The sequence below is a fragment of the Ranitomeya variabilis genome, chromosome 2 (genome assembly GCF_051348905.1).
Source record: "Ranitomeya variabilis isolate aRanVar5 chromosome 2, aRanVar5.hap1, whole genome shotgun sequence".
Taxonomy (NCBI): Eukaryota; Metazoa; Chordata; class Amphibia; order Anura; family Dendrobatidae; genus Ranitomeya; species Ranitomeya variabilis.
Genome location: NC_135233.1, coordinates 1,101,120,923 through 1,101,141,817, shown reverse-complemented (window position 1 = coordinate 1,101,141,817; position 20,895 = coordinate 1,101,120,923). Strand labels below are relative to the sequence as shown.

The 20,895-nt window shown below is 45.5% G+C and overlaps 1 protein-coding gene across 1 annotated transcript; it reads right to left on the bottom strand.

The window, feature by feature from the left end:
- Positions 1–4,678: 4,678 nt before the first annotated feature.
- Positions 4,679–11,972, bottom strand: LOC143804084 (adhesion G-protein coupled receptor F3-like). Its single transcript, XM_077281820.1, has 7 exons — positions 11,855–11,972; positions 11,069–11,109; positions 10,371–10,538; positions 6,899–8,254; positions 6,060–6,101; positions 5,505–5,558; positions 4,679–5,004 (listed from the first exon to the last, which is right to left on the bottom strand). Exons 1-7 carry the CDS (start codon positions 11,970–11,972, stop codon positions 4,966–4,968), a joined length of 1,818 nt encoding a protein of 605 aa, XP_077137935.1. The 3' UTR covers positions 4,679–4,965.
- Positions 11,973–20,895: the final 8,923 nt, after the last annotated feature.

Here is a 20,895-nt window from a genome sequence, read left to right as displayed (position 1 = left end):
TGCTTGGAGAAGATCACATTGGTTAGGGGCAGGAGGGCACTCACTATAGTATCTAGACGTCTTTGGCACTGCTTGGAGAAGGTCACATTGGTTTGGGGCAGGAGGGCAATCACTATATTACCTCTTTGGCACTGCTTGGAGAAGATCACATTGGTTGGGGGCAGGAGGGCAATCACTATAGTACCCACATCTCTCTGGCACTGCTAAAAGATGTCAGCTGCCATTGTACTTACTAAGTTGTATTCGATTTTGTGAAGTCGTGACAACAGGATTCTGTAAAGATGCCTCTCAGCTTGTAAATTCAAGGAAGGTCCAAATATAAGGACACTTATCAGGGATGGGACAAGGTATTTTGGTGACCTGGGCAGATAGACAAGATGGCGTCTGCCTTGGCAGCAGCATGGTCATTGAGGAAGGCGGCATGGCCTTTCTCTAGGCCAGTCATAGTTGTTGGCTGAACATTCCTTGGCAGACAGTATCAGTATAGAGCGGAGAAAGCCGCAATCAGACACCTGAAAACAAAAAGACCTGGGATTGCAATACAAGCACCCCGATTCTTATCTCTCCCAACATAATGTCGGTGGACAGTTGGGAGACACCCATACACATGAGATGGTTGGTGTGTCCTGCTGACATTTCTCCAATGTGTAGGGTGATTTATGTCTGGAGCTCATGAAGAACTCATTGCTCTGATGCTGGAGCTTAAAGGATTATTCCCCAAAAATCATGTTATTCTCTATCTATAGGATGAGAGAGAACTCACTGATCGCTGGAGGTTGGACATCTGGTATCCCCAAAAATCCAGAGAATGGGGCTGTGATGTTCTGTGGTCCGGTCCTGAAGTGCGTGCTCGGCCTCCACTCATGTGATTGTCTGTGGGACCTCCGGAAATAGCCGAGTGCTGTGTTCCTATAGACCATGACTGGAGCAGAGGTCGAGCTTGTGCACTCCACTCATGGTGAGGATGTAGAGCCACGTTCTTGGAGTTCTAGCATCCCGATCCCAGGATCAATATCGATCCCAACGATTGGACCCCCAGCTATGACACATTATCCCCTGTGCTATGGGCAGTGGATAATTTCAGGTTTTAGGAATAACCTTTTAACTTTTCATTTCTTTCAGCTGTGGTGAGTCAGGTGAGATAACCGAACGATGAGTATGGCCACCATATGTCTGCTGCAGACTACAGGCTGTGATTCACCTCGGCATAATACCCCCACACATACATGGATAGCATGTTGGGGAATCACAAGGTAAGCAATTTCCTTATGTCCCCTTTATACAGTGGTCACATAATGCAGGTTTGGTTCAGATTTTGCCCTGTGTGAATTCAGGTTGAAGCTACGAGGGCACAAACCAGCAAGTTGTGCATCTTACAAGGATGATGGTGGAGACCATTTCATTCCTTCTGGAGCTATGACTCTAGTGGGCTACAATTATTGAAATATAAGAATAAGCGATACGTGGTCTTTGTACTCACTTCTTCTTCTGGGATTGATTCATGTACTCCAGCCTGAAAATAAACGATGGCAATGAGAAGCATCAGACAAGAAGCGATCTTCCGTCCCAGCTCCATCCTCCACCATCTGGTCCTCGGGACTGATAGCGTTCCCTGCAGCGCGCTCACACAGGTGAGAACAGGTGCAAATCTGCATGAACTTCTCCAGAGTTCAGGAAAGCTCTGACGCTTGTCTCCTGGACCTGGAGGACGGGCCACCATCAGAGATGAGGAGGAGATCCAGCATCCACCTTCCCTTAGTTTTTATGGGGAGAATAGATTTAGCGTTACATGTTACGTGTGACCATTACGTGCTCGGGGTCCGGGCTGCTAGGACCACCCAATGCTCAGGGTCTGGGCAGCTAGGACCACCCAAAGCCATTTACATTTGTGTTTTGCACTGTTTTATTTTTGCAGAATTTTCTCTGGATATCTGTCACACATCTGTAGACGGACAGTGTCGCTCATCTGTGGCGTTCATCTGGCAGCACTCGTCATACAGCGGGAACAGATACGCCTGAACATGATCATGTTCTGAACCCCGCTGGAACCCAGAGTGGCCAAATTGTTCACCTCACATTTCAACCCTTCCTGGTTTGTGACACCAATGTCAAGGTTGGCCCATTCCCCCCTCCTTCTTTCTTCCATGGATTGACAGATCGTTCCTGAGCTCACATCCAGCCTATATTACTGGGAGAGACACAGACCTCACATCCAGCCTATATTACTGGGAGAGAGACACAGACCTCACATCCAGCCTATATTACTGGGAGAGACACAGATCTCACATCCAGCCTATATTACTGGGAGAGACACAGAGATCACATCCAGCCTATATTACTGGGAGAGACACACATACCTCACATCCAGCCTATATTACTGGGAAAGGCACACAGAGCTCACATCCAGCCTGTATTACTGGGAGAGACACACAGAGGTCACATCCAGCCTATATTACTGGGAGAGACACACAGAGCTCACATCCAGCCTATATTACTGGGAGAGACACACAGAGCTGACATCCAACCTATATTAATGGGAGAGACACACAGACCTCACATCCAGCCTATATTACTGGGAGAGACACAGATCTCACATCCAGCCTATATTACTGGGAGGGACACACAGAGCTCACATCCAGCCTATATTACTGGAAGAGACATACAGATCTCACATCCAGCCTATATTACTGGGAGAAACACACAGACCTCACATCCAGCCTATATTACTGGGAGAGACACACAGAGCTCACATCCAGCCTATATTACTGGGAGAGACACACGGACCTCACATCCAGCCTATATTACTGGGAGAGACACACAGATCTCACATCCAGCCTATGTTACTGGGAGAGACACACAGAGCTCACATCCAGCCTATATTACTGGGAGAGACACACAGACCTCACATCCAGCCTATATTACTGGGAGAGACACACAGACCTCACATCCAGCCTATATTACTGGGAGAGACACACAGAGCTCACATCCAGCCTATATTACTGGGAGAGACACACAGACCTCACATCCAGCCTATATTACTGGGCGAAACATACAGACCTCACATCCAGGATATATTACTGGAGAGACACACAGACCTCACATCCAGACTATATTACTGGGAGAGACACACAGATCTCACATCCAGGCTATATTACTGGGAGAAACACACAGACCTCATATCCAGCCTATATTACTGGGAGAGACACACAGATCTCACATCCAGCCTATGTTACTGGGAGAGACACACAGACCTCACATCCAGCCTATATTACTGGGAGAGACACACATACCTCACATCCAGCCTATATTACTGGGAGAGACACACAGAGCTCACATCCAGCCTATATTACTGGGAGAGACACACAGACCTCACTGTTGTGAACTTTATTTTTGGTCTCCCTCTAGTGGTCACAAGCGGTACTGTGTAGTGTTGTCTTTCTGCAGGTGCAGCATCAGCTGGTTCGTTATCCTTGGGTGGTTTCCTATTTAGCCCTCCTGGATACTCAGTTCCTTGCCTGCTATCAATGTATTCAGTGCTCTTCAGATTCCTTGTGTCTACCTTGCTCCCAGTCTCTCCAAGACAAGCTAAGTTTTTGTTTGATCATTTTTTGATTATCAGTGTTCATTATGTTTTTAGTCCAGCTCGCTAAAATGTGATTTCCTCGCTTGCTGATTGCTCTAGGGGACTGAGGTTCTCCCCCCACACCGTTAGTTGGTGTGGGGGTTCTTGAAATCTCAGAGTGGATATTTTGTAAGGGTTTTTTACTGACCGCATAGATTCCCTTTTCTATTTTTCTGCTATCTAGTATTAGTGTTAGTGGGCCTCATTTGCTGAATCTGCTTTCACCCCTGTGTATGTGCCTTCCTCTTACCTCACCGTTATTATCTGTTGGGGGCTTCTATATCTTTGGGGATTATTTCTCTGGAGGCAAGATAGGTCTTTCCTTTCTCTCTAGGGGTAGTTAGTTCCTCAGGCTGGCTCGGGACGTCTAGGATTTTTAGACACGTTCACCGGCTACTTCTAGTGTGTTTGGATAGGTTCAGATTTGCGGTCAGTCCAGTTTGCCACCTCCCTAGAGCTTGTCCTATGTTTGTTACTTAGCTGGAGTTATTTGTGATCCTCAACCACTAAGGATCATAACACCTCACATCCAGCCTATATTACTGGGCGAAACATACAGACCTCACATCCAGCCTATATTACTGGGAGAGACACACAGACCTCACATCCAGCCTATATTACTGGGAGATACACACAGGCCTCACATCCAGCCTATATTACTGGGAGAGACACACAGACCTCACATCCAGACTATATTACTGGAAGAGACACACAGATCTCACATCCAGCCTATATTACTGGAAGAGACACACAGACCTCACATCCAGCCTATATTACTGGGAGATACACACAGGCCTCACATCCAGCCTATATTACTGGGAGAGACACACAGACCTCACATCCAGACTATATTACTGGAAGAGACACACAGATCTCACATCCAGCCTATATTACTGGAAGAGACACACAGATCTCACATCCAGCCTATATTACTGGAAGAGACACTCCTACAAGAGAAAAAAATCTGAAACTTGTATTAGACAACAAATTGCAAGCCAGTAAGTCTAATATGGAGTGAAGATTGCAGATTGAAGTTTTATTAGTGACAAGTGACATTTGTATAAATCCTTTTCCCATGTGTAAGGTTGGACGATCACCAGAGCTGCAGTCAGGAACGGTGATCAATAGTAATGTGCAGAGATATCTGTCTATAAAGTGTTGCCCTCTCAGAGCCATGGTAAGTTGGCAGGAGATCTGATGTCTGTGGACAGGGAGCGCTGACAACCTGGGATCTGACTGTTGGTCCGTTTCGCCTCATCGGTCGCTCTCGTGGTCGTACTTCTTCACTGCTGACCTCCATGTTAGCGCACGCAGCTCTCCTGTCGGAGAAAGTTCTGCCAACGTCATTTGTGAGATGCCGATATCTGATGATCGTACGAACGCTGCAACATACAACATACGTGCAATTAGGAGAACGGAAGAACCTGTGATGACCACCTCCATCATCCTAACCACAAATGGGGGTATAAATCCCAAATCTAACTGATCGTCATCTGAACGGACCAACGCCTTCCAATACGAGGCACACGGCGATCCCTATCTGGCCCTCCATTGTCTCACACAATCTCATAGCGGTGTTACATAGGATAATGGCACCATATGGCAGCATTATATCATAGTATTACACATTGCTGACCAGTATACGGTCTTGTTGTGTCAGAGTCAGAAAGTGTAAGAAATGATATCGGAAAGAAGAAAAAGGAATAAGAGATAAAATAACAATTAATATAAAGCAATGGATAGTAATAAAGCGCTGCCTGCTATAATGCCGCCATATATAACCCGCACATCACTAGTCCCATACATGTGCGCCTCGTTAAACTGTATCACCGTGGAGCCTTGCACTGATACATTGTTGCTGGAGGTCGGAACTTCTCATTACCGAGGATTTAGGAGGAAGATTCTTTAGGAAACATTTCCGGACGACTTCCGTCACCTACAACAGACGGGCGTATGTGTTAGATATAACGGGGGACATCGCACGGTCCAATCAATAAGATGCAAAATGTCCCACAAAACAGATTCTGTCCTTCCCTGCGGAGCTGGGGTAAAACAGCGCAAACATTCTCCAAAAGTATGGAAAGTGAAAACTGCCCAGGCACAAACCTAAATAATGACTGGGACTGGAAAACCAGCCCAAAAAATGCACAAAAGCCATAAGAAATAAAAACAAACAAAAAAAAATGATGTCCGGAGCCACAGTATCTGAAATCAGAGAAAAGAGTAATAAATGTGCCAGATCAGACTGCATGAAGATAGAGACATGGCTCTGCATAGGAGCTGCGTACTCAAAAAACGACAGAAGATTTTGTTTTTATTTTTATTAATCGCAACAATAATAATAATAAAAAAAAATGGTTGCAGATGTATTCACACCCCTTAACAATGCAGGGACTCTTCATGAAATGAAGAGGTTTGGTAAAGAAATAATACTCGCCTTTTTATCCAGAAGACATCCGAAAAGCAGAAGGAAAAATCCCTACGAGAAGAAAGGGGAGAAGACGTGAGAATGATACTTTCCGAGACTCGTGGATAATAGGAGCGAAATATAAGGACCACTGCAGACAGTCATCAGTCACAGGACGATGGCAGCCACAATGTAGGAACCATAGTGCAGCTGCTGATGTGACTTGTTACTTGCAGTAAACACCCATCATACAGTGCGGTAAACTGGGGGACTTTGGAATAATTTAGTCTGGTGGGCCCGATATGCCCCAGTGTAAGGCTGGTAACGGGGGACATGAATTCTCTACATTGTATAAGTGAGGGGCTCATGCAGAACTGTTCAGTTTTTGCTAAATCTTCCTTGATTTTGATATCTTTCCACATTCCTACAATTGACATATAATTTGTAGTACCACTGCGGACCATCGGAGGCAGCACAGATTTTCTCTGCAGTAGCTCTGTGCACTGGAATGAAGCTATTAAGGGGTATACATAGAAGTATAAGGTAAATCATTTTGAGGTACTTTATTTTGGTGGAGTTGCATAAAAATGAAATTCTGGTGTTTCAATTTGATATTTTTATAGATCAGACATAGATGGACCCAACGATACCAAATATCTGTAATATAGCATCATCTGCCAGTTACGGTGCAGGCTCACCTTCTGAGCACGCTCCACAGATGGGGACCAGAGATGGTATGCACCTGGACGTCCGAAGTCAGGAAGGGGTCAATAAAGGACATTTTACAAAAATGAGTTACCTGACGGCGAGCAGTATGGGGAAGCCTTCCACTCATCATATCCGGTTGTGGTGGCTCTAAGAGAAATTACCTGGAGAGGGTTCAGAAGGGCAAATATGTAGTGTAGAAATATAGAAGTTTCCGCAAAATACATGGGGATCCCGATAGCCCAGGTGAGCCCAAATTGGGGCGTGCAGAATAGAACAGCCTTCATGATCTTCTTCACCACTTCGTCATCCTCTCTCTTTCCCTCAGACACTGACGGTCGGAGGAGCTTCACGATGACAACTATGAGGACCATGAGGTTTCCAAGCATGATCAGAAATGTGGGGATGACGTACGCCATCAAAGCCCCAGACTGAGGATCCAACCAACACACATCCTTCCTCTTGTACCGATGTGGAAAATATGCCAGGAAAGTTCCTAAGGATATGACCAAAGGACAACCATAGCCCAGAACCATTGAGAGAGTCCAGAATTCTTTCATGGTGACGTGGTGGAAGACAAAAATTAATCGACAAGTCAAAAACAAGCCCTGGACCAAAGTCCAAGAGAGGAAAGCCAAGAGGGAGAAATGGGTCAGGAACGTGAGGCCTACACACAACTTCCCTAGACTGTTGATGAAACCAGACAACAAAAATGAGGCGTGGCCGACCAACAAGAAGACGGATATGTGGAGGATGGCCACTTGTCTGTACGAGGTGAGACAGTTCCCGATCTGCAGTAAGAGGATGACCTGGATAGACATGCAGATGACTAGAGACCCGATGGAGATGGAAAGGCCTACGGTTGTGATGTAGTTCAGTAGGTCATGATCTTTTGAACTCCCGGGGATAAACTTGGACATTAGGATGGAGAAGGATGTGAGATGTTGGCACAGGCAGTTGGTGACTCCATTAATCACTTTGGTGGCACAGCCATCTGCAGACCACATCTTATGGTCAAAATTCCAATAGACGCATGTGGCGGTGTGGTCACAGGTGGTGTTGTCACACGCGATGACCATGCTGATGTTCTCCATGTTGTACTTAACATTATGTGCATTGATGACATATGTCCATATATCACTGGCCAAGAAAGAGGAACCGGACGTGTCATCCTCTCCCTCATACCGGCTGCTGAAGCTTTGATCCCGTGGTCTGTAGGTCATGGACAAAGCATTGACGTAGCAGACAGAGGAGACATTAGACTGAGTGACGGACAGGTGTAGACTGGCCCCAGACTGAAGGGCCACTGCACGGCTGCCATCCAGCTCCTCACAGGACAATGCAGAGCAGAAAAAGTCCACATTTTCCCCAGACACGTTAAAGCTTTCATCAGCAGCTGCCATGGAGGAGAAAATATTCTCCATACTTTCCAGCAGCGTTGGGCCAAGAAGCTTGTTGGCGTTGATGGAGGAATTTGTGGGGATATTGGGGATCAGATCATTGAAGATGGAAAGAGACATCTGCAGGAGAAGAAAATATTATGTTATCACCCAGTCTGTATAATATTACCATCCGGTGACCAGAAAAGAACAGTACTTCTGTCCCTGTCACATGTACACAGCAGCTCATTTACTTGGGTCTGTCTGAGGAACACGGCAATTAAACAACTGCTGACAGGTAAACTTACAGATGTGTGGAAAAGTGTTCACCCCCTTCCTGATTTCAATTTATTTTGTATGTTTCTCACACTGAAATGTTTCCAATCACCAAACAAATGTAAATGTTAGATAAAGATAACACAAGTAATCACAAGATGCAGTTTATAAATGAAGGACTTTATTATTAAGGGAAAAAGAAATCCAAACCTACAGGGCCCTGTGTGAGAAAGTGATTGCCCCCTAAACCTAATAACTGGGTGGGCCGCCCTTAGCAGCAACAACTGCAGCCAAGCTTTTATGATAACTGGCAATGAGTCTTTTACATCGCTGTGGAGGAATTTTGGCCTCTCATCTTTGCAGAATTGCTGTAATTCAGCCACAATGGAGGCTTCCGAGCATGAACTGCCTTTTTAAGGTCATTACAGCATCTTAATCGGATTAAGATCAGGACTTTGACTAGGCCACTCCAAAGTCTTAATTTTGTTTTTCTTAAGCCATTCAGAGATGGACTTGCTGGTGTGTTTTGGATCATTGTCCTGCTGCATAACCCAAGTGCGCTTCATCTTGAGGTCATGAACAGCCGGCCGGACATTCTCCTTCAGAATTTTTCGTAGATAGCAGAATTCATTGTTCCATTTACCATATCAAGTCTTCCAGGTCCTGGAGCAGCAAAACGTTCCAGACCATAACACTACCACCACCATATTTTACTGTGTTAAATCTACGCCAGATGTAATGGGACATACACCTTCCAAAAATTTCAACTTTTGTCTCTTCAGTCCACCGAGTATTCTCCCAAAGTCTTGAGGATCATCAATATGTTTTCTGGCAATACTGAGATGAGTCTTTATGTTCTTATCGCTCAGCAGTGGTTTTCGTCTTGAAACTGCCATGCAGCCATTTCTGCCCAGTCTCTTTCTTATGGCGGTCATGAACACTGACCTTAAATGAGACAAGTGAGGCCTGCAATTCTTTGGATGTTGTTGTGAGGTCTTTTGTGACCTCTTGGATGAGTCATTGCTGCACTCTTGGGGTAATTTTGGTTGGCCGGCCACTCCTGGGAAGGTTCACCACTGTTCCATGTTTTCGCCATTTGTCGATAATGGCTCTCACTGTGGTTCGCTGGAGTCCCAAAGCTTTAGAAATGACTTTATAACCTTTTCCAGACTGATAGATTTCAGTTACTTTGTTTCTCATTTGTTCCAGAATTTCTTTGGATCATGGCATGATGTCTAGCTTTCAGGGATCTTTTGGTCTACTTCACTTTGTCAGGCAGGTCCTATTTAAGTGATTTCTTGATTGAGAACAGGTGTGGCAGTAATCAGTCCTCGGTGTGGCTAGTGAATGTGAACTCAGCTTCCCAAAGATGTGATAAACCACAGTTAATTTATGTTTTAAGTTGGGCAATCACTTTCTCACACAGGGCCCTCTAGGTTTGGATTTTTCTTTTTCCCTTAATAATGAAGATCTTCATTTATAAACTGCATTTTGTGATTACTTGTGTTATGTTTGTCTAACCTTTGCATTTGTTTGGTGGTATGAAATATTTAAGTGTGACAAACGTGCAAAAGAATAGGAAATCAGGAAGGAGGTGAACACCTTTTCACATAACTGTATTGTATCGTGCCACTGGTGGACGGTCCTTGCTCTGCACTGACTAAAACACACATTTAGTAAACCAGCCCGCAGGCCTCTACATGGGTGCAGATACTTATGCAATTTCTCTCTGCCATGTAGTTTGTATAAAGATCTCTCTGGAGCTCTGGGAAGTGCGTGGCACAGGAGAGGCGCAGACCGTGCCGAGCGCAGCTGTGCGCAGCATGTCACAGGCAGTGAGCACACTCCAGCCAGCGGCGCTGAGCGGTAGAGAGCGGTAGAGAGGGTCGCTTGGCACAGTCCCACATCATTTACAGGATATCTGGCGGAGATTTGGGGACCATATGACTACATTGCCCCTGTATGACACGGCGACACTCACTTTTACGGTTTCCACATCCAGCTGGAGATTCCTTTGTGTTGGATTTTTTGCCACATTTTGAAGAATATCCAAGATCGTGAGCACACGGTTCTCCTGGAGTGCGTTCCCTGACGCCATTAGTCCCCATAGTTTATCCAGGATGTTGGCGGTTGTGGAATTGGAGGTATTCTGTGCGAGAACATGTATACAGTCACAGGGAAACAGTCAGCAATGCAGATAGATAAGATGGGTATGCATCCTAAATATCCATACATGTGTGATGGGTGCAGATCCCACCTCTGGGTCTATCTCTAGTCATCATATTTTACGTATTGTATCTAGAGATGGACAGTTCAGTTGGCGCCGCGTCCAGTCGAGTCCTCCATGGTGGCCGATCTCCACATCTGCATCCTCAGCATCATAGCATGGTGGTGCCTAGTAAATGCCGGAGGTGCCCAGGACGCCGACACAGAAGTGAAGCCCATCAGCCATGGAGGACAGGGCTGGATACCGGACCAGGGCGCCACAAATTCGGCATCTCTAGTTGGCAGGCAGAGGAGTTACGTTTTAGGCGGCGTTCACATGGGCATTTCTGCTGCACACCTCCCAGTGATAGCTGCAGCGGTATCTGCCAGTGTGAATATCGCTGCAATAATGAATGATGCGTTGCGTGATGTCCGTGCACTGAAGCAAATGGTTAAAGCAGGTGCAGGACTTACCTGGGATGATGAATTCAGCAGGTGCTCCAATAACTTGTCACCTGTAACAATCACCAACACCGGAGCGTTAGAGAACTATACAGAACATTCTATCTAAGCATCAATCAGAATTGTGTAATACCCCGTGTCGCCTGCGGGAGCGCTGCAGGAAAAAGGAACACTAACTGGTGGTCCTGCCACACATTACAGCTGATCGCTGGGGTCTCAGCCAAAGGTACTCGATCTTCAGCTTATTATTACCAGATGTAGCAAGAGTGGCACATCCAAAAAATAGAATGACTCTGCAAATCCATCAAGAAGCAAACTGAAATCTTTTCGGGTGGAAAAAGTTAAATAATGAATTATAATAATGTGGTTGCATAAATCTGCAAACTAATACTTTGTTGCATCCCCATGTTCATTTCTGGCAGCATTCACTGTTTTTGGGTCGGAGTCTACCAGCTCGGCACATCTAGAATTGGAGATCTTTGACTGCTCCTCTTTGCTGCAGCTCCACATCTGTCAGATTGCGGGGACATCTCCTGTGTACAGCGCCCTCTTCAGGTCACCACAGATTGCCCCTTGGGTTCAGGTCTGGGCTCCAGCTGGAACATTTCAGAACTTCCATCTTCTTCTGGAGAAGCCTTTCTTTTGCTGATTTGAAGGTCGCTTAGGGCCGTTGCAATGAAAGGTGAAATTCTTCTTCATCTTCAGCTTTTTAGAAGATGCCGGAAGGTTTTCATGCAAAATTTAGTGATATTTAGAATTCTTCATAAAAACAGCTCCAAAGCACAATGCTGTCCCCACCATGGCTCACTGTGAGGATGGTGATTTTCTGGTGATGTGCGGTGTCAGCTTTGCACCCTTTGGATTGATGACCCTTGGAGTCATCAGACATAACATGTTTCCTGCTTCTGGCAGACATGATGGAGGCTTTGGATGTCGGATGTTTTCTTTGTAATAAAAGGTTTTCTCTTACCCCTGACCCCACAGGCCGTAGATATGAATACAAGAGATTGTTGTCACATGCAGAACACAACCAGAACTGGTCAGAAAATTCCCGCAGCTCTTTTATTGTTGCTGTCCTCCTTTTGCAGCCTCCTACACAAATTTTCTTCTTGTATTTTCATCAATTTTGAGGACTGTTCAGTTCTCTAAAATGTCACCACTATGCCATATGTAGGACCCTACTTGACGACGTCTTCAGTGTCCATGGTAGGTCTTATGCCTGGTAAACGTTTTGACATCTTCTCCTACTGATAAGTTTCCACACTGAGGTCCTTTGCTGTGTTGTCAGCTGTTTATAGCCAGAAAATGTCAGGAAAATCCTCCTGTAGCAGCGACACTTTCTCTGGGGTTAATCAGAATGGCTGGAAATGACGGCGGCTGAGAGCTGACTACTATGTAACATGGGAAGAAATGTGATTGGCTAATACTGAACACAGCCACATCCCCAATTATAAGAGGGTGCTCACACTTATGCAGCCACATTATTTTTGTTTTAGTATTTATATTTCCCCCTCGAAATTATTTTAGTTTATTTCTCAATGATTTCTACAGATTTTGGGTGGCAATAAAGGTGAGAAAAGTTCTGAAATGATTCTTCTTAGTAAAATTATGACAAACACCTGGGATGTTATCAGGGGTGTGTAGACTTTTATATTCACCGTATCTATCTAGGGCTGTAAAATGGTTAATTGGGACAAATGTTTGTGGATATTTTGATGCATTTGGATTCATTGTCTCCATTACCGTTGATAACTCCCCAAACCTCCTCCCATGAGATGAGTGATGACCTCCTGCTCTCGATCACCCGATCAGTACCCGCACTTCTGCCACTTTCACTACAGTCATGTCTATAGACTACATGTTGTCACTGGAGGTGGTTTGAGATTTGCACAACAGCCACATGCAGTGAGATGTATGGAGGGACATGTGTTATGACCCCAATGGCAGAGGGTCTCAAAAGTACATACCAAGTCTGCAAACATAAAAAACCAGCTCATAGGGCAGTGGTAACTGGGCTAACCGTATATCTAATCCTAGCACCACAAATAGCAGCAGCCGGGGAACGTGCCTACGTTGGTTCTAGACGTCTCGCGCCAGCCGGAGAACTAACTAACCCTAGAAGGGAAAAGATAAACCTTTCTTGCCTCCAGAGAAAAGACCCCAAAAGTTGGATACAAGCCCCCCACAAATAATAACAGTGAGGTAAGGAGAAAAGACAAACGTAAGAATGAACTAGATATTTAGCAAAGAGAGGCCCACTGACTAATAGCAGAATATAGTAAGATGACTTATACGGTCAGCAAAAACCCTATCAAAATTTCCACGCTGGATATTCAAGAACCCCCGAACCGTCTAACGGCCCGGGGGGAGAATACCAGCCCCCTAGAGCTACCAGCAAAATCAGGAATCACATTTAGTACAAGCTGGACAGAAAATAAGAGCCATACAAATAACCAAAAAACAAGGAAGCAGGACTTAGCTTAATTTTGCAAGAACAGGACCAGCAGACAGGAGCAAACAGAAAGGATCTGATTACAACGATGCCAGGCACTGGACTGAGAATCCAGGAAGCTTATATAGCAACACCCCTGGACTAACGACCCAGGTGGGTGCCAAACTGAGAAAGACAACCCCAGAGTCATATCACCAGTGACCACAAGAGGGAGCCAAAAAAGTCTAATTCACAACAGTACCCCCCCTTTAAGGAGGGGTCACCGAACCCTCACCAAGACCACCAGGGCGATCAGGATGAGCAGCGTGAAAGGCACGAACTAAGTCGGCCGCATGCACATCAGAGGCAACCACCCAGGAATTATCCTCCTGACCATAGCCCTTCCACTTGACCAGATACTGAAGCCTCCGCCTGGAGAGACGAGAATCCAAGATCTTCTCCACCAGGTACTCCAACTCGCCCTCAACCAACACCGGAGCAGGAGGCTCAACAGAAGGAACCACAGGTACAACGTACCGCCGCAACAAAGACCTATGGAACACGTTGTGAATGGCAAACGACACCGGAAGATCCAAGCGAAAGGACACAGGATTAAGGATTTCCAATATCTTGTAAGGACCGATGAAGCGAGGCTTAAATTTAGGAGAGGAGACCTTCATAGGAACAAATCGAGAAGACAGCCATACCAAATCCCCAACACGAAGTCGGGGACCCACACCGCGGCGGCGGTTGGCAAAACGCTGAGCCTTCTCCTGTGACAACTTCAAGTTGTCCACCACATGATTCCAGATCTGCTGCAACCTATCCACCACGGAATCTACCCCAGGACAGTCAGAAGGCTCCACATGTCCCGAGGAAAAACGGGGATGGAAACCAGAGTTGCAAAAAAAAGGCGAAACCAAAGTAGCGGAACTAGCCCGATTATTAAGGGCAAACTCAGCCAACGGCAAGAAGGTCACCCAATCATCCTGATCTGCAGTAACAAAACACCTCAAATAAGCCTCCAGAGTCTGATTAGTTCGCTCCGTTTGTCCATTAGTCTGAGGATGAAAGGCAGACGAAAACGACAAATCAATGCCCATCTTAGCACAAAAGGATCGCCAGAACCTGGAAACAAACTGGGATCCTCTGTCAGACACAATATTCTCAGGAATGCCGTGTAAACGAACCACATTCTGAAAGAACAAAGGAACCAGATCGGAAGAGGAAGGCAGCTTAGGCAAAGATACCAAATGGACCATCTTGGAAAAGCGATCACATACCACCCAGATGACAGACATGCCCTGAGACACCGGAAGATCTGAAATGAAATCCATGGAAATGTGTGTCCAAGGCCTCTTCGGAACAGGCAAGGGCAAGAGCAACCCGCTGGCACGAGAACAGCAAGGCTTAGCTCGAGCACAAGTCCCACAGGACTGCACAAATGACCGCACATCCCGTGACAAGGAAGGCCACCAAAAGGACCTAGCCATCAGATCTCTGGTGCCAAAAATTCCCGGATGCCCTGCCAACACCGAGGAATGAACCTCGGAAATGACTCTGCTGGTCCACTTATCAGGAACAAACAGTCTGTCAGGTGGACAAGAGTCAGGTCTACCAGCCTGAAATCTCTGCAACACACGTCGCAAATCCGGAGAAATGGCTGACAAGATAACTCCCTCTTTAAGAATACCAACTGGTTCTACGACTCCAGGAGAGTCAGGCACAAAGCTCCTTGAAAGAGCATCAGCCTTCACATTCTTTGAACCTGGTAAATACGAGACCACAAAGTCAAAACGGGAGAAAAACAATGACCAGCGGGCCTGTCTAGGATTCAGGCGTTTAGCAGACTCGAGATACATCAGATTTTTGTGATCAGTCAAGACCACCACACGATGCTTAGCACCCTCGAGCCAATGACGCCACTCCTCAAATGCCCACTTCATGGCCAACAACTCCCGATTGCCAACATCATAATTCCGCTCAGCAGGCGAAAACTTCCTAGAGAAAAAGGGACAAGGTCTCATAGTAGAGCAACCAGGGCCTCTCTGTGACAAAACGGCCCCTGCCCCAATCTCAGAAGCATCCACTTCAACCTGAAAGGGCAGTGAGACATCAGGCTGGCACAAAACAGGCGCCGAAGTAAACCGGCGCTTCAACTCTTGGAAAGCTTCCACGGCTGCAGGAGCCCAGTTAGCAACATCAGAACCTTTCTTGGTCATATCCATCAAAGGTTTAACAACGCTAGAAAAATTAGCGATAAAACGATGGTAGAAGTTAGCAAAACCCAAGAACTTCTGAAGACTTTTAACTGACGTGGGCTGAGTCCAATCATGAATAGCTCGAACCTTGACTGGGTCCATCTCCACCGCAGAAGGGGAAAAAATAAACCCCAAAAAGGGAACCTTCTGTACTCCAAAGAGACACTTTGAGCCCTTAACAAACAAAGCATGCTCACGCAAAACCTGAAATACCATCCTGACCTGCTCTACATGCGAGTCCCAATCATCAGAAAAAACCAGAATATCATCCAGATAAACAATCATAAATTTATCCAGATACTTCCGGAAAATATCATGCATAAAGGACTGAAACACTGAAGGAGCATTAGAGAGCCCAAAAGGCATCACCAAGTACTCAAAATGACCTTCGGGCGTATTAAATGCAGTTTCCCATTCATCTCCCTGCTTAATGCGCACAAGGTTGTACGCACCACGAAGATCTATCTTGGTGAACCACTTGGCACCTTTAATCCAGGCAAACAAGTCCGACAACAGAGGCAAAGGATACTGAAATTTAACAGTGATTTTATTCAGAAGCCGATAGTCAATACAAGGTCTCAAAGATCCGTCCTTCTTGGCCACAAAAAAGAATCCCGCACCAAGAGGGGAAGAAGACGGACGAATATGTCCTTTCTCCAGAGACTCCTTGATATACGAACGCATTGCGGTATGCTCAGGTACAGACAGATTAAATAGTCTTCCCTTAGGAAATTTACTACCTGGAATCAAATCTATGGCGCAGTCACAGTCCCTATGAGGAGGCAGAGCACTGGACCTGGACTCGCTGAATACATCCTGATAATCAGACAAATACTCAGGAACTTCCGAAGGAGTAGAGGAAGCAATAGACACCGGCGGGGAGTCACCATGAATTCCCTGACAGCCCCAACTTGACACAGACATTGCCTTCCAATCCAAGACTGGATTATGGGTCTGTAACCATGGCAGACCCAAAACGACCAAATCATGCATTTTATGCAGAACAAGAAAACGAATCACCTCCCGATGTTCAGGAGTCATGCACATGGTTACCTGTGTCCAAAACTGCGGTTTATTTTCCGCCAATGGCGTAGCATCAATACCTCTAAGAGGAATAGGATTTACCAAAGGCTCAAGAACAAAACCACAGCGCTTGGCAAAAGACAGATCCATAAGACTCAGGGCAGCACCTGAATCCACAAACGCCATAACAGGGTAGGAAGACAATGAGCAAATTAAAGTCACAGACAAAATAAATTTAGGTTGCAAATTACCAATGGCGACAGGGCTAACAACCCTTGTTAGGCGTTTAGAGCATGCTGATATAACATGTGTAGAATCACCACAGTAAAAACACAACCCATTCTGACGTCTATGGTTTTTCCGTTCATTTCTAGTCTGAATTCTATCACATTGCATTAAATCAGGTGTTTGTTCAGACAACACCACCAGAGGATTAGCAGTTTTGCGCTCCCGCAAACGCCGGTCAATTTGAATAGCCAGCGCCATGGAATCATTCAGACTTGTAGGAATGGAGAAACCCACCATCACATTCTTAATGGCTTCAGAAAGGCCATTTCTGAAATTTGCGGCCAGAGCACACTCATTCCACTGAGTAAGCACGGACCATTTCCGAAATTTTTGGCAATACACTTCAGCTTCATCCTGGCCCTGAGAAATAGCCAGCAAGGCTTTTTCTGCCTGAACCTCAAGATTGGGTTCCTCGTAAAGCAATCCGAGCGCCAGAAAAAACGCATCAATATTTGCCAATGCCGGATCTCCTGGCGCTAGCGAGAAGGCCCAATCCTGAGGGTCGCCCCGTAAGAAAGAGATAACAATTTTAACTTGCTGAGCTGAGTCTCCAGACGAACGAGGTCTCAGAGATAGAAACAATTTACAATTATTCCTGAAATTCCTAAACTTGAATCGGTCTCCAGAGAACAGTTCAGGAATAGGTATTTTAGGTTCAGACATTGGACTACTGGTAACAAAATCTTGTATGCCCTGCACACGAGCAGCAAGCTGACCCACACTTGTAATCAAGGTCTGGACATTCATGTCTGCAGCAAGCACAAGCCACTCAGAGGTAAAGGGGAGGAACAAAGAGAGGAGAAAAAAAAAAAAAAAAAATTCAGAATTTCCTTTCTTATTATCCCACTTCTGCAATGCATTAAACATTCAACCTTGGCCTGGCATACTGTTATGACCCCAATGGCAGAGGGTCTCAAAAGTACATACCAAGTCTGCAAACATAAAAAACCAGCTCATAGGGCAGTGGTAACTGGGCTAACCGTATATCTAATCCTAGCACCACAAATAGCAGCAGCCGGGGAACGTGCCTACGTTGGTTCTAGACGTCTCGCGCCAGCCGGAGAACTAACTAACCCTAGAAGGGAAAAGATAGACCTTTCTTGCCTCCAGAGAAAAGACCCCAAAAGTTGGATACAAGCCCCCCACAAATAATAACGGTGAGGTAAGGAGAAACGACAAACGTAAGAATGAACTAGATATTTAGCAAAGAGAGGCCCACTGACTAATAGCAGAATATAGTAAGATGACTTATACAGTCAGCAAAAACCCTATCAAAATTTCCACGCTGGATATTCAAGAACCCGCGAACCGTCTAACGGCCCGGGGGGAGAATACCAGCCCCCTAGAGCTACCAGCAAAATCAGGAATCACATTTAGTACAAGCTGGACAGAAAATAAGAGCCATACAAATAACCAAAAAACAAGGAAGCAGGACTTAGCTTAATTTTGCAAGAACAGGACCAGCAGACAGGAGCAAACAGAAAGGATCTGATTACAACGATGCCAGGCACTGGACTGAGAATCCAGGAAGCTTATATAGCAACTCCCCTGGACTAACGACCCAGGTGGGTGCCAAACTGAGGAAAGACAATCCCAGAGTCATATCACTAGTGACCACAAGAGGGAGCCAAAAAAGTCTAATTCACAACAGACATGTGTGCGGATGCATGCAGCTGATGTACTTCTGCTGTGTGAGGTTGTGCTGGGAGTTTCTGCTGTGATAGGGAGAAGGAGCTGCATTGTCAATGACATTCTTAAAGGGTTATTGCCAAAATCACAGGTTATCCCATATTCGTGGGACAGGGGATAACTTGCTGATTGCTGTAGATGCAACCACTGGGGCTCTGGAACAATGAGAAAAGAACACTTGAAAGGAACAGCAGTGCGCAGGCTCGACCTCTGTGGCATTGCCGGGGAAAGGACAGTGTTGCACTCCGATTTCTCCAGTAGTCTCAATGACAGTGAAACACAAAATATAACAGCGTAATTCACAGATTAGGAACTGAGGATCTTCAAAACAATCCATAGGGTTTACTCTTTCACTTGCTGAATTTCTCATAATGGAGTGAACTCAGCCTCAGCTTCTCATCGTCCTACGGGATATTCAGAGAGCGCAAGTCAACATCCCGCAATACTAAAGTATCGCAAGTACACAGCTTCTGTCTACAATATATTCATTCTATTTACAAGAAATTAAATGTAAACAGCATTAAAAATATTCACTACACCAAACCCAAATAGAGTTTCACCAACTTTGGCTTCATCTGGGGCTAACTTGTCTCTCCGCCCATTATTTATAATAAGTATGTGCATCAAACATAAACTACGAAAATAAAAACACATTCAAAACTTCATTTTCATGACGCTTCCACTATATAAACATAGGTTTAAATGTGTTTCTGTTTGAATTTTAATTATGTTTGATGGACGGTTGGTATAAATGATAAGTTATCGTGGCCCTAGATGAAGCCAAAATTGGTGAAACTTGAATTGGGCTCGGTGTACTAAATATTAAGTACTGTAGAATAAATATATTACAGAAAGGAGCTCTGTCCTTGTGGTACTTCACTGTCATATATTGTGAGTTATATTTGGAGTGTGACCAGAAAAGGTTTTGTTGGTTGTGGCGACTTGGAAAAACGTTTTAAGTGATATTTCTCGGACTCTTTCTGAATAGACTTAATTTGCTTTGTTTGTTTCAATGACAATGGATGGAGCAAAGGTCAACATGCACATCGTTACTCCAATCAATATGGGTCTGGAAAGTCACATTCTAGGGGTTCAAGGGCCCCAATTTTGGGATCACTGCCAGTCCCAGTAGTCAGACACACATCCCTCATCCCCAGCAATCCTATATCTTATAGGTAGAGGTTAACGTGTGGTTTGGGGAATAACCCTTAATGACATGCTGGTTGAGAGATTGACATCTCTAAATGTCACAATATAATACAATATTAAATATACAAGCCACAGAAATACGGTACGTGTTACGTAAGAACAATGTATAAATGATTGACCTTACCTGACATCACAGGTGTGGTGATGGTAGCCAAAGTCCTTAGAGAAGAAGTTGAAGGAGATACTGCTGGTGAGGAGGAGGTAACTGCTGCTGATGTGGAGGATGGAAGTGCTGCTGATGTGGAAGAAGGAAGTGCTGCTGATGTGGAGGAGATAACTGCTGCTGATATGGAGGATGGAAGTGCTGCTGATGTGGTGGATGGAAGTGCTGCTGATGTGGTGGATGGAAGTGCTGCAGATGTGGAAGAAGGAAGTGCTGCTGATGTGGTGGATGGAAGTGCTGCAGATGTGGAAGAAGGAAGTGCTGCTGATGTGGAGGATGGAAGTGCTGCAGATATGGAAGAAGGAAGTGCTGCTGATGTGGAGGATGGAAGTGCTGCAGATGTGGAAGAAGGAAGTGCTGCTGATGTGGAGGATGGAAGTGCTACTGGTGTGGAGGAGATAACTGCTGCTGATATGGAGGATGGAAGTGCTGCTGATGTGGTGGATGGAAGTGCTGCAGATGTGGAAGAAGGAAGTGCTGCTGATGTGGAGGAAGGAAGTGCTGCTGATGTGGAGGATGGAAGTGCTGCACATGTGGAAGAAGGAAGTGCTGCTGATGTGGAGGAAGGAAGTGCTGCTGATGTGGAGGATGGAAGTGCTGCTGATGTGGAAGAAGGCAGTGCTGCTGATGTGGTGGATGGAAGTGCTGCAGATGTGGAAGAAGGAAGTGCTGCTGATGTGGTGGATGGAAGTGCTGCTGATGAGTTGGATGGAAGTGCTGCAGATGTGGAAGAAGGAAGTGCTGCTGATGAGTTGGATGGAAGTGCTGCTGATGT

Bases quoted from the DNA above. Each gene is read 5' to 3' on its own strand.
- LOC143804084 (XM_077281820.1), bottom strand. From the start codon at position 11,972: ATGTCTGCCAGAAGCAGGAAACATGTTATGTCTGATGACTCCAAGGGT. The intron at 10,539-11,068 runs GTAAGTCCTGCA...GTTCTCGCACAG, and splicing joins TGCTGAATTCATCATCCCAG to AATACCTCCAATTCCACAAC. The intron at 5,005-5,504 runs GTAATGAGAAGT...TGTATGTTGCAG, and splicing joins ATCTTCCTCCTAAATCCTCG to CGTTCGTACGATCATCAGAT.